Below are 14,654 nucleotides of genomic sequence, written 5' to 3'. Positions count from 1 at the left end.
TCGTTCCCCAGCCTCCTGCATAGCTAGGACTACAGGCACCCACCACCACACCTGGCTAATTTTTTGTATTTTATTAGAGTTGGGGTTTCACCATATTGCCCAGGGTGGTCTTGAACTCCTGAGCTCAGGTGATCTGCCTGCCTCAGCCTCCCCAAGTGTTGGGATTACAGGCATGAGCCACTGCGCCCAGCTGTCAAGGTATATTAAGAAAAATTTCCCATTACAGAATTCTTCATTACATGCACAAGAAAGGCAAGGCTAAAAAATGACATGTTTCAGAGATAAAAATCAGCACCTTATGAGCAGAAGGACCAGAGTTGCACAGAACCATGTACTAGAGAAAAGAAAACATGCAAGGCAGTCTTGGAGGTATTATTCCAATACTTAGTGGCTTGCAAAAATTTTCATCTGTCCTGTAAAACTAGATGAGCTACTATCCTATTCAAGGCCTATGTATCCCACTACTTCAAGTGATAAACATATTCCCAAGCAGACTACATGGGAGGTCTTGTCTAACACTCGTGTGATTCACTTTTCACATGTAGGTGCTTCCAAGGACTTGAGTCCCCTGCTGGGGTCGGGATAGGCTCTACTCAGTGTTCTATGTACTCCTCTATGTTTATAATTTCTTTTTAAAACTGAAAAGTTTTTAGACCATTTTGTCCGGATTTGATCCAGTGCTATCTACTCAAAATAAGCATCGAGAGCTACTATCACCTCAAATGACGATGAGTTCTTAGATTTTCACACGGTGTAGGTACATCCATACTTAGAGATGCAACAAGAGCTCTTTAATGAGATAATGAGTGTGTCACAAGCAGCCATTAGCCAAAACAGAATTCTACTTAATTGGCCAAAAGGTAAACGAAAAGGGTCACCTGCCCCTGGCCAGGGTATATAAAGGGCCCGGAGCGGGAGGAGGACATTCACACCTGAGAACACCCAGCTCCTCTCAACAGCCCACCCCACACCAGCCTCAGACACCACCATGACTGGCTCCTGCTGCGGCTCCACCTTCTCCTCCCTGAGCTACGGGGGAGGCTGCTGCCAGCCCTGCTGCTACCGCGACCCCTGCTGCTGCCGCCCCGTGACCTACCAGACCACCGTGTGCCGCCCCGTGACCTGCGTGCCCCGCTGCACGCGCCCCATCTGCGAGCCCTGCCGCCGCCCGGTGTGCTGCGACCCCTGCTCCCTGCAGGAAGGCTGCTGCCGCCCCATCACCTGCTGCCCCACGTCGTGCACGGCTGTGGTCTGCAGGCCCTGCTGCTGGGCCACCACCTGCTGCCAGCCTGTGTCTGTGCAGTCCCCCTGCTGCCGGCCCCCCTGCGGCCAGCCGACGCCTTGCAGCACCACCTGCAGGACCTTCTCCTGCTGAGCAGGTCACTGACTGCCCGGAACATGCAACTCACCTTCTGAAAAAGTCACACTCCCGTTTCTCTACTTTAACAAACCTCCTGCCCTGAGCCCGCAAGACCCCACATCAACCAAGCTGGGAACCGAGAACCGGGCTCATCATTAAGACCTGGGCCCTTCTGAAGTCTTTGTAAAGGAAGCAATTTCCTTCTACCTATCTAAGATTTTGTGGCATGTTTATTTTCTAATAAATATCTGTTCTTTGGTCTTGCAAAAACTTTGGTTTTATTTACTCATTCTAATGTTTTGTATTAAATTAACTTTTAATTTTAAAAACTGACACATAATTGTACATGTTTATGGGGTGCAGTGTGATGTTTCCATACATGTATACATTTTGTAATAATCAAGTCAGGGTGTTTAGCATATTCATCACCTCATACATTTATCATTTTTTCATGGTAAGAGCATTTAAAATCTTCTCTGTTAGCTATTTTGAAATATACGATACAATATTATTAACCATAGTCATCCTACTGTACATTAGAATACCAACACTTACCCCTCCTATCTATCTGTAACTTTGTACCTGTTGACCAATCTCTGCTTATCCTCCCCTCCTCTCACTCTCCCCAGCCTCTGGTAGCCAGTATTCTACTCTCTACTTCTATGAGATTAACTTCTTTAGATTTCACATAGGAGTGAGAGAATGTGCTGTTTGTCTTCCTGTGCCTGGTTAATTTCACTTACCATAATGTCCTCCAGGTTCATCCATGTTGTTGCACATGACAGTATTTCATTGTTTTTATGGCTGATAGTTTTCATTGTGTGTGTGTGAGAGTGTCATATTTTCTCTATCCATTCATCCATTGATGGGACACTTAGATTGTTTTCATATGTTGTCTGCTGTGAATAGTGCTGCAACAAACATGGAAGTGCAGATATCTCCTCAACATACTGATTTCATTTCCTTTGGACATATACTCAGTAATGGGATTGCTGGATCATATGGTAGTTCTATTTTTGGGGGACCCTCCATACTGTTTTCCATAATGGCTATGCTACTTTACATTCCCTCCAACCTTGTATGAGCTCCCCTTTTACCACATCCACACCAGGATTTGTTACTTTTTTGTATTTTTGATAATAGCCATTCTAATTGGGGTGATATGGTATCTCATTGTGGTTTTGATCTGCATTTCATGATGATTAGTGATGCTGAGCACTTCTTCATATATGTGTTGGCCATTTGTGTGTTTTCTTTTGTGAAATATCTATTCAGGTCTTTTACCTATTTTTAATTGGATTTATTATTGTTATTCACTGTTGAGTTGTTCAAGTTCCTTATATATTCTGGATATTAACCCCTGGTCAGATGCATAGTTTGAAAATATTTTCTCCCATTCTCTAGGTTGTCTCTTCACTCTGTTGATTTGATTATTTCCTTTGCTGTGCAGAAGGTTTTTACTTTTATATAATCCCATTTGTCTACTTTCACTTTTGTTGCCTGTGCCTTTGAGGTCTTATCCCCCCAAGAAAAAAACCATTGCCCAGACCAGTGCCATAAAATGCTTCCTGTATGTTTTCTTCTAGTAGTTTTATTATTTGCGGTCTTATATTTAAGTATTTAATCCATTTTGGGTTGTTTTTAAATACGTTGACAAATAGGGTCTAAATGCACTGTTTGCCTACCATATGCAAGTCACAGGCTACATGGTATAAAATAGAAATTAAAATTGAATTAAAAATGTTCCCTTCTTCAAAAAGCTTCTAGGGACACGAGTCATATTCACCTATAATTCATCTAAAAAGTAGAATATGAAAAACTAAAAGTACAACACTGTGTGGTATCAACACAGAAGTCACTATTGGTTGAGGAAAAAAAGAAAGATTGAAAAGAGAAGCTAACATTTTATATGGGTTCAGATTGTGCTACCCAGATCAGAGGGATGGCATTCGTAGCAATAGAAATAGTATGAGCAAAGGTATGGAGGGAGGGGAACCATAGCATTGTTCAGAGTACAGTTTGGCTGGGGGCACTGGATATATAGAGAGTGATAGTGAAAGAAAGATTTGGAAAATTTGTATGCTTTGAATACTAGACAAGGGAGTACACCCTTAATGCAATAAGCAGTAAGGAGCTGTTGAAAGTTTTGGGGCAGGAAAATGGCATAACAAGAGCTGGGCATTGGGACAATTCTCATGATAGCACCTTATAAAGACAGAGGTCAAAGGCCAGAGAAATAAGTTGCACAGAACTATACAGAAACTAATCAGGAAGATATTGCCCTGGTCCAACCGATGTACAATAAGAGCTCAACTAAGATAATACCCATGGAATAAAGAAGACACAATGAGTATGGCAGATGTAGAAACCCAGAAAGTATATTAACTTAGTTGAATGTGGGAAACAAAAACGACTAGGAAGCAAATGTGATTTATTCCAATTATAAGTCTCTGGTCCACACCAGGGCCTATTGTGGGGAGGGGGGAGGGAGGAGGGATAGCATTAGGAGATATACCTTATGTAAATGACGAGTTAATGGGTGCAGCACACCAACATGGCACAGGTATACATATGTAACAAACCTCATGTATACATATGTAACAAACCTGCATGTTGTGCACATGTACCCTAGAACTTAAAGTATAATAATAATTTTTTTAAAAGTCTCTGGTCCAGATACTTAAAAGAACTTTAACATATTTATACTTATTTATTGTGTATTTAAAATTGCTAGTCCATAGTGTCATCTGTCTATCATCTAATATTTATATTCTTGAGCTATTACAAAATACCTTTTTTAAGAAAAAAAGACAAATACAAAGAGCTTTACTAACATTAATTGATTCTGAAAAGTAGCATGGTATAAAATAAAAAGAACTGGTCTAGGAATGAGTGATAGGAGTTTTATACCCAGCTCTTCTAGTTGTGTACTCTGGGAATGGAACAAGTCGCTTAACCTCTCCAAGACTCAAGAGTATTCTAACACCAACTAATGTTAAGTGAAAATGAAAAGCGCTCCATACCACACCACCAATGTTCCCATTTAGAACTTTGAGACTAAATAGTTCTTTACTCAACTCTTTTCCTTGATTAATCCCTCCTGTTACTACTACACTGATTTTTATACTAGAGCAAGATATGAAACAAACAGATGGGGTCCTGCTTTCTGTATAAGCCTTTAGTGCTCTGGGCATAGTAGAAGTTAATAAATATGTGCTATTTATAATAAGAATGATGTCAGTTTCTACACCTATAAAATTAAGTGGTGGAACAAGATAATTTACACATTTTTGATCTCCAACGTTCAGCGATTACATATAACCATTTTCAACGTCATACCTACAGTCATAGTTACCATATGACATGAACATCTTTACTGATGCTGGCATGAATCACATTGTAATATAACCCTATTCCTGTATAAACACCACCACCTCATAAAATGCTAACTATGTGTTTCTATTCATGATGGGAAGGGAGAAATAAACCTACCCCAAGTAGAAATAATATGTTTTTGTCCAGACTTTTTTCATGTATGTTATGTAACCCTAAACTCCCAGTAGAAAATCACATTCTTTCTTCTAGCAATGGCCAGGAATTGTTTTAACTTTTATTTTGTCGAAATTTATCTTAATCTCTTTGCATTTATTATACTACACCTCTTGAACTATATTTGGTCACCCATTTTCTAACCTGCCTTATAAAGCAGAAAAAAGTATTTTCTAACTCTTGCTTTTTCTTTGATTGATTTCCCTTCCTAAATTCAGTTGTCATGCTCTTTGGTCTAATATCTTTTCACAGGACACACAGTTTAGTAATGTGAAATGACATAAATTAAAAATAAATTCTGCCTTTGAGAAATTATATGCCAGATAATCCATATACCGGTGATTTTTGTCTTTCATAGAGAAGTGTAGATTTCATTAAAATATTTTGCAATCTTTTTCCAATTACTGAACATGAATTTTAGCCTCTCTTTTAAGAGACATTGGAATTGAACAGGTTTTGTTTTATATATCCTCCTGAGTGATCAATGTTTCCTCAGATATGAATGTGAAGTTCAGGAGATATCACAGAAATTGGAAAGATTTCATTTCAGTGAAAAATATATGAATTTCTATGAATGTAGAGTTTATCAGAATTTCTATCTGGCTAATAAGATTATAGAGAGAGAGTATAATCTTACTAGTCTAAAAAATATAAAGCAGTCTTACATAGGACAGTCATGATTCATAATTCTTTTCTGGAGACTTGAGGTTTGGTGAATACAATCCCCAAAATCACATCATCTTATGGGTGAGAGTCACCTTGTCAGATGATATGCCCACAAGTGCAAAACTGAAGCTGAAGCTCAAGTAGAAATTACACCATTGTTTGAAAACAAAATGTTAACATTTTTACCAAGGACAAACACATTTGGTGAGTATTAGCTGAGCAATAAGGAAAAATCAATTTCAAGATATATTTAAAACAATTCAGCATTTGAACCATCAGAGGGCCCTAGAAAGGCTGGTTTAAAGAGTAACAAGATAAAAATGTTGCTCGCCACAGATAGAGGAATTGGTCAAGACTTATAAAAAGCCCGAGGTGGAATAGGCAGCCACAACTCAGAAACTCCTCCAAGCAACCCAAACCTCAGACCAACTCCTGACACCATGGCCTGCTGTCAGACCAGCTTCTGTGGATTTCCCAGCTGCTCCACCAGTGGGACCTGTGGCTCCAGCTGCTGCCAGCCAAGCTGCTGTGAGACCAGCTCCTGCCAGCCACGCTGCTGTGAGACCAGCTGCTGCCAGCCAAGCTGCTGCCAGACCAGCTTCTGTGGGTTTCCCAGCTTCTCAACCAGTGGGACTTGTGGCTCCAGCTGCTGCCAGCCAAGCTGCTGTGAAACTAGCTGCTGCCAGCCAAGCTGCTGTGAGACCAGCTGCTGCCAGCCAAGCTGCTGCCAGACCAGCTCCTGCGGAACCAGCTATGGCATTGGTGGTGGCATCGGCTATGGCCAGGAAGGCAGCAGTGGAGCTGTGAGCACCCGTATCAGGTGGTGCCGCCCAGACTGCCGCGTGGAGGGCACCTACCTGCCCCCCTGCTGTGTGGTGAGCTGCACACCTCCATCCTGCTGCCAGCTGCACCACGCCGAGGCCTCCTGCTGCCGCCCGTCCTACTGTGGACAGTCCTGCTGCCGCCCAGTCTGCTGCTGCTACTCCTGTGAGCCCACTTGTTGAAAACCTCCTTCTGCTGGGAATCCTGATAAGATGGCACTTTAAAACTAGCCAAATTAGAATCCTAACAATCTTCTGAACTCCAGTACCTATAACTGGGCTTGCAACCTCTCATCACACAGCCACATAAATTCTCTAGGATGTAAATTCATTTACAATGGAAGACCAAAATTTTTTCCTAGACCTGGATGTCAGCCAAAGTCCTACAATGTGAAAAGAGTTAGATAATATTTTACTATAAATATCATCTGAAATATTTCAACAATTATTGGGACTTAAATTTAATAAAGGTTTTCAATGATGAAGTCATTAGAACTTTCTTTGCTTTGGAATTTGTTACAGATATTGGGGTGCTGGGATTTTTCAAAATATCAACATGACATGGCACTATGGTTTTTCTGTATTTCTGCTTTTAATGATGATCTTCAAAAGTAATTTTCTTTTGTTTTACCATTAAATGGTCCAATATTTTGCAGCTAAGACATATGATTAAAGGAACATGACAGCATTTAGGAACTGTTTCCTAAGGTTCTCACATGTGCTAAGTGGTGGGCTAGGTATTCCAATAGACTGATTTTATAAAAAGGAATTTCATGTTATTCAGCTTCTTGAGGTTCTGTCAAATCTATTCATTTGTCCATTCATTCATTCATATATGAGGTTGTGTACAATTATTTCTATCATCTATGATACACAAAAACACAATAAAAATTGGGAAAGAATACAAACACAAGATTATAGAGTAATAGCACATAACAAACATACACATTTTATTCAAGGTCCTAGGCTCATAACTCCCATAGCCCTTTTTATGATGTTAGGGCACTTTAGACTTCAAAAGCAGACCTCAGAAAACAGTATCTCTCTCTCTCTCTCTCTCTCTCTCTCTCTCTCTCTCTCTCTTTCTCTCTCTCTCTCTCTCTCTCTCGCGCGCGCGTGCGCTTTTGCTCTCTCTCTCTCTGCCCTTCTCCTGCCCTCTTTTCACCTGCTCCTTTTACTCCTCAAGGCAAGAATCTTCCCCCACTGTTCTTGGCACTGGCCGTCAAGATATTCTCCTACCTTCCTTGTCTGCTTGTAGGTCGTAAGATCCCCATTTCAGAACAGGTTCTGCCCCGTGCCCTGGAGGAAGGAAGGCTGCACAGAGTGACCAAGAAGGATCTGAACAGACAGGCCTTACCGGGTTTCACCACTCACTCTACTAACATTACATCATACTCTTTTTGTCCAATCACGTTTCTAATGGTTGTCCATCATGCCCATCCACTGAAGTCTCCATAAAATGTTCAAAAAAAAAAAAAAACCCCCACGGAATTTGAGGAGCTTCCGGAGAGCTGAATGTGTGGAGGTTCCTGGAATGTGCTGTTCCCAGAGAGGTTATGAAAGCTCCTCATACCCCTTCCCCCACACCTTACCCTATGCCTCTCTTCTTCTGTACCTTTTGTAATGGTCTTTATCATAAACCAATAAACTAAATGTTTCCCTGAGTCCTGGGAGCCGCTCTAGCACACTCATCAAACTTAAGGAGGGGGTCGTGGAATTTCCAACTTACGGCTGGTCGGTCGGAAGCACAGGCAAAACAACCTGGAGCTCGTGTGCTTGGCACTGGAAGTAGGGGGCAGTCTTACGGGACTGAGCCCTCACTCTGTAAAACCTGACGCTATCGCCAGGTAAACAGCATTAGAATGGAACTGGAGAACACATTAGGCCACAGGCCAAATTTCTCCCCATCAATAAGCAAGGAAATGAATGATGCAGCAGATACCAGCTGCGTGTTCTCCACTCCAATTCCATTCTAACGCTATTTACCTGGTGATAGGGCGTGGTGGCGGGCGCCTGTAGTCCCAGCTACTCAGGAGGCTGAGGCAGGAGAATGGCGTGAACCCGGGGCGGGGGGGAGCTTGCAGTGAGCCGAGATCGCGCCACTGCACTCCAGACTGGGCAACAGAGCGAAACTCCGTCTCAAAAAAAAAAAAAAAGAAAAGAAAAGAAAGAAAAGAAAAGAAAAAAATCTTCTATGTTGATTGTTGTTGAGTGAGAAAACAGAAAGAACATTTGAGTGGTTTTTTATTTTTTCCTTCTAGAAAAGGAAGAACAAAAAGCAAATACAGACTCCTGAGTTCTAGTCCCAGCTTTGTAACTAGCTATCCATGAATCCTTGAGCAAATCCCTTCGCTTGCCTGGGTACCTATTTCTAATTTGGAAAATGAAAGAACTGAGTCATTACCAACAACATCCCTTCCAGGCATAAGAGAGTAGATAATTTCCTAAACAGGCGACACATTGACCAGTAATTGCTTCAGATGCCCAAAGAGGAAAAAATATACAGTGGTTAAATAATGTCGTATGCATTATCACCATCTTGCAGGTTTATAAAGCCACATTGGAATATTAAACGGACTGAGATACCCTGCAATAAAGAAAGCTCTATAACCAGTGGCCGGGCTCAGTGGCTCACACCTATCATCCCAGCACTTTCGGAGGCTGAGGCAGGTGGATCACCTGAGGTCACAAGTTCGAGACCAGCATGGCAAACATGGCAAAACCCCGTCTCTACTAAAACTACAAAAATTAGCCAGGCGTCATGGTGGGCACCTGTGGTCTCACAGCCTGAAGCAGGAGAATCACTTGAATCCAGGAGGTAGAGGTTGCAGTGAAACAAGATTGTGCCACTACACTACAGCCTGGGTGACAGAGTGAGAGTCTGTCTCGAAAGAAAGAAAGAAAGAAAGAAAGAAAGAAAGAAAGAAAGAAAGAAAGAAAGAAAGAAAGAAAGAAAGAAAGAAAGAAAGAAAGAAAGAAAGAAAGAAAGAAAAGGAAGGACGGAGAAAGAAAGAAAGAGAGAGAGAGAAGGAAAGAAAGAAAGAAAGGGAAAGAGAGAGAGAAAGAAAAGAAAAGAAAGAAAGAGAAAGAGAGAGGAAAGAGACAAAGAGAAAGAAAGAAAGGAAGGAAGGAAGAGAAAGAGAGAGAGAAAGAAAAGAAAAGAAAGAAAAAGAGAGAGGAAAGAGACAAAGAGAAAGAAAGAAAGAAAGAGAGAGAGAAGGAAGGAAGGAAGGAGAAAGAAAGAAAGAGAGAGAAAGAAAGAAAGAAAGGGAAAGAGAGAGAGAAAGAAAAGAAAAGAAAGAAAGAGAAAGAGAGAGGAAAGAGATAAAGAGAAAGAAAGAAAGAAAGAAAGAAAGAAAGAAAGAAAGAAAGAAAGAAAGAAAGAAAGAAAGAAAGAAAGAAAGGAAGGAAGGAAGGAAGGAAGAGAAAGAGAGAGAAAGAAAAGAAAAGAAAGAAAGAGAAAGAGAGAGGAAAGAGACAAAGAGAAAGAAAGAAAGAAAGAAAGAAAGAAAGAAAGAAAGAAAGAAAGAAAGAAAGAAAAAAAGAAAGAAAGAAGGAAGGAAGGAAGGAAGGAAGGAAGGAAGGAAGGAAGGAAGGAAGGAAGGAAGGAAGGAAGGAAGGAAGGAAGGAAACTCTATAACCATCACTCCCAAACTAACTTAGCCAGAAAACTCTATTTTTATATTACCTGTTAACACCCTGTAACACCAATACTCCTCAAAATATACTTCGAAAAATGGTGAAAGGGAGTATAAGCTGATGTTTTTATAATATCTGTACATACTTCTTATGTATTGTGAAGCAGAAAATAAATGTTCACTGCAAGGATGGATTTAAATGAATGTGATGTTGGCTGTATACTATCACCATTCTTATTCTAATTTTCAGAGAGAGTTCTAGATGAAGCAAGTATTAAATAAAAGACACATAGTGAGGCTTTCATTCCAAGGGATAAAATCTTTCATCGTTAAATCAAAGTGGTGAGCCAGTGACTGGGGATAGAGGGGTATGGGAAGTGATTGCTTAAAGGTCATGGGGGCGTTCCACTGGGATGATGGAAAAGTTTTTGAAACTAGAGAGAGACGATGTTGCACAACATTATGAACATACTATACGTCACTCAGTTACACACTTTAAAATGGTTAATTGTAGGTTATGTGAATTTCACCTCAATTTTAAAAAATCAAAAGAACAGGACCTCTGCTAGCACAACTTTACAGGAATTAGGAAAAGGTACCACTTTGGGGAAGATACAGACAGAGGGGTGTACAGCTTGTCGAGCCTCCAGCTTGATGTAAGAAATAATATGCTCCTTCCTCTGAGTAGACAGAGCCACAGAGCCCCACATCAGGGCACGACCTGTACATCTATACACAATGGCCCTGCAATGTGGTCAACATTTTATTCCCCTCATTTAGAGTTCTGTTGTCGCTGAGAGGGTTTAGGTTAGATGTACCTTTTAATTAAAAGGACTTTGGCTCAGCAGCACCCCAAAAAGCCTGGTTGGCATTCAGGAGGGAAGAGATAGAACTTGTGACTTGGCTTAAGATAAAAGTTGGGGGTAAGACAAGGTCCTTGAAGTTTATGTGTTATCCGGTCTAGATTACTAGGCTGGAAGCCCAGAGCAGAAGCACAGAAGCCCTACGTAGGAATGCTGTATTCATTTGACTGGTACATCAATCATGCTTTATTTCTTGAGAATCTAAGTAAGGCAGTCACAACTGAATTAGAGAACTAGTAAAATGGAGATGAAGAAATTGGAAGAATCCCCAGAACTTGTAACTAAAAATCAGAACCATGATATCTTAAGTGAAAATAATTTCAAACATTAGTATCTGTGTTAAGCCAAAGTCCAATGTTCAAGAATAATAGACAAACATATTCGTTCTTCTTATGGTACTGGAATGGTCTGGAACCCATCACTTAAATGAAGTAATGAAAACCAGAGGGAATAAGCACAGGAATAAGAAATGTGGTATATACACACAACGGAATACTATTGAGTCTGTAAAAAGAAGGAAATTCGGTCACATATTACAACATATCTAAACTTGGAGGATATTATGTAAAGTGAAATAATATAAATTTCATTTCCTTAATTTACTTAGAGGAGGTAAGGGAATGTTCAGATTAGTCTTCATTCTGTGGCACAGGAGTCAAATTCTCAAGTAAGTGTTATACCTTAAATTTTGCACTGAGGAAGATGTTGAAAATGGTGCCACAGTAGAAAAGCCCAGAAAGGGAGAACCGATATGCAACGCCACTGTCTCCAGTGCTCTTATCAATAATATATTTCAAGTCCTCAGATATCTGAGCCTTTTGCAAAAGGAGACACATCTGTTTAGTATCAAAGATTCTGCTAAGTTTAGATCTGAATTAAATAGCTCCTGAGATTCTTGTCATGACACATCTACATATTTCAAACATCCAACATAAAAAATATTAGCTAATCAAAGAATCCGTGATATAGCTTTGCTTAAGAAGAAGCAAGGAATTCACAAAGAATCACATCTTTTAAACCAAATTTGATGTGGGATTTGAAAATGACTTAATTGTGACTCAGAAAGAGTTATGATGTAAACTCAAAGCTGTCATTTCTAGAGAAGTGGAACTACCATTTGGTGTTCTGGTTCAAAACCCAAGAGTAGCACTGTAACTTGCATTTCTCTGCAATGAGCTCATACTCCATGGAGGCCTCATCACCTTTTATTGCATCTAAACAAAACGTTTATCTTCACCATCATCAGTTGCCTCATTCAAATTATATAAACTTTCCAGTTCACTAGATTAGTCTCTAATATCTATAATAAACTGCATACAGCAGATCTAACACACTGTAGTAAATCACATACTCCAGTATTAATATGTTAAAAGTATAATTTTATGCAGTCAAAAAATCTAAATCTATAGAATATCCTAAGATAAAAGATGAGACAAAGTCACAAGTCAAGGAGGTTAACTTTTTTAGCACTTAAGATTTTCTTGAAGTGTGCTTATTATGCTGTTAATAAATAAATAAAATCTCTAGGAATGGCTCTAATAAACAGTGTTATTACTTACCCTAAGTTCCCCCTTCCTTCCTTCCTTTTACTCTAAAAAAAGTCTATAAGAAAGGAAGCACATTTTTATATCTTGCTTTCACACTTGGATTTTCCTTCAAACGACTGCTTACATAAAAAAAGAAGAAAGAGAAAGAAAGAAAGAAAGAAAGAAAGAAAGAAAGAAAGAAAGAAAGAAAGGAAGGAAGGAAGGAAGGAAGGAAGGAAGGAAGGAAGGAAGGAAGGAAGGAAGGAAAGAAAAGGAAGAAGAAGGAAGAAGGAAGGAAGGAAGGAAGGGAGAGAGAAAGAGAGAAAGAATTGACTATAGTGTTTAAAGAGTTTAGTCTGGAATCAGAGGGTGTGGATTCAAATTTCAGATTCACTAGATACTAGTGTGAACTTGGGTAAGTTACTTCAATCTGTTGTGGCTCAGTTTTCTCACATGGTTGATGGGAGTGGCAGTGATACCTAGTCCACAGATTGCTGTCAAAATTCAGCAAGTTGATACATACAAAGTACTCAGAACCATTTAGGCACATAATCAGTGATGGAAAAATGTTATGAATAGCAATTAATGCAAATCTCCCTGGCCCAAGAAAGCATCCCTTTCTGGCCAGCTGAATATAGTCTTGCTTCACAGTCAAAGGGAAGATAAGGAAGGTAGAGAAGGAGCCGCAGTTAAAACTGGAGGGAATTAAACTGTCATGTGAGACCCAATCACCCAGTTGTAAGGGTCAACACTGAATAATATTGACAATCCTTAAAGGTGAAGCATCAGTCAATTATTCCTCGACCATGAGAAAATTTTAAGAAACATGGGGAGTTAGGGATCATATTCCTAATTAATGCCAATGACTACTTGACCATGGTAAAGAAGCTTAATTGCAGACCAAATACAATCAACTTTCAAAGGCTCCCAGAAGGTTCAACAAATAACTCAGGGAGAGGCCAATTATCATTCAGAGACAAATTATCAAACACAAATAAGGAAGAGACTTCAGGAATTATGTAAACAGTAGCTGGCCAAGGCTTATAAAAGGCCCAGTGTGGCAGCCATCACCAAAACTCAGAAACTCCTCCAAGCAACCCAAACTTCAGACCAACTCCTGACACCATGGCCTGCTGTCAGACCAGCTTCTGCGGATTTCCCAGCTGCTCCACCAGTGGGACCTGCGGCTCCAGCTGCTGCCAGCCAAGCTGCTGTGAGACCAGCTGCTGCCAGCCACGCTGCTGTGAGACCAGCTGCTGCCAGCCAAGCTGCTGCCAGACCAGCTTCTGTGGATTTCCCAGCTTCTCAACCAGTGGGACCTGTGGCTCCAGCTGCTGCCAGCCAAGCTGCTGTGAGACCAGCTGCTGCCAGCCAAGCTGCTGCCAGACCAGCTCCTGTGGAACCAGCTATGGCATTGGTGGTGGCATCGGCTATGGCCAGGAGGGCAGCAGTGGATCTGTGAGCACCCGTATCAGGTGGTGCCGCCCAGACTGCCGTGTGGAGGGCACCTACCTGCCCCCCTGCTGTGTGGTGAGCTGCACACCTCCATCCTGCTGCCAGCTGCACCACGCCGAGGCCTCCTGCTGCCGCCCGTCCTACTGTGGACAGTCCTGCTGCCGCCCAGTCTGCTGCTGCTACTCCTGTGAGCCCAGCTGCTAGAAGCCAGTTTGCTGATTTTCAACTTGAAATTTCCACTTTCAGTTCAATTCATGAATGAATTATTTCTTCAAGCACTTGTGGACCACTAACAAATTCTTGAACTTTTCTTTGGCTTTGTTATGGGGGTTACCAAATATTTAGGCCTCAGAATTACCTGATTCCTTTCAATTCCAGAAAGACCTTGCTCTTCTCTCTGAGGACCAAAATACAAATTTGACCCAAAAAATGAAAAAGCCGATTTACCTTGAAATTGACCCTTACAAGCATTGAAGCCCACGCTCTGAGTCTCAGTGCCAACGAGACCATGGAAGAGCCATCTGTTCTTCTCAGGACACTCACTTTCTCTATTCCACCACCCTGCAAATTGCACCCCCTATGAAAGAGGAATAATACACCAAGGTCTAATAAATTGTAACTATTGGTGCAACAAACATGTCTCTTTTTTTCATTGAGTGTATTCAGGATTTATATTTCATAGAATGTCATATGAAAAATTTTAATCTGCTTTTGATATCCCTTCTCTTCTAATACCACATTAGGAAATTTGATATCCAGAGGCCCAGTGGAGGTTA

The 14,654-nt window shown here is 40.8% G+C and overlaps 3 protein-coding genes across 3 annotated transcripts; all 3 read left to right on the top strand.

Moving 5' to 3' along the window:
- Positions 1-988: 988 nt before the first annotated feature.
- LOC703194 (keratin-associated protein 2-1) lies at positions 989-1,450 on the top strand. The gene has a single exon (XM_001102407.5). It carries the CDS (start codon positions 989-991, stop codon positions 1,373-1,375), a length of 387 nt encoding a protein of 128 aa, XP_001102407.1. The 3' UTR covers positions 1,376-1,450.
- A 4,500-nt stretch (positions 1,451-5,950) lies between these two features.
- LOC703076 (keratin-associated protein 1-5-like) lies at positions 5,951-6,859 on the top strand. Its single transcript, XM_015119598.3, has one exon. The coding sequence runs from the start codon at positions 6,016-6,018 to the stop codon at positions 6,577-6,579; it is 564 nt and encodes a 187-aa protein (XP_014975084.2). The 5' UTR covers positions 5,951-6,015; the 3' UTR covers positions 6,580-6,859.
- Positions 6,860-13,490: 6,631 nt separating this feature from the next.
- On the top strand, positions 13,491-14,082 carry LOC106994039 (keratin-associated protein 1-1). Its single transcript, XM_015119597.3, has one exon. The coding sequence runs from the start codon at positions 13,549-13,551 to the stop codon at positions 14,080-14,082; it is 534 nt and encodes a 177-aa protein (XP_014975083.3). The 5' UTR covers positions 13,491-13,548.
- The last annotated feature ends 572 nt before the right edge of the window (positions 14,083-14,654 follow it).

Source organism: Macaca mulatta, chromosome 16, assembly GCF_049350105.2.
Source record: "Macaca mulatta isolate MMU2019108-1 chromosome 16, T2T-MMU8v2.0, whole genome shotgun sequence".
NCBI lineage: Eukaryota > Metazoa > Chordata > Mammalia > Primates > Cercopithecidae > Macaca > Macaca mulatta.
The sequence above is the reverse complement of the archived record's forward strand: the minus strand, read 5'-3'. Positions and strand labels throughout refer to the sequence as shown.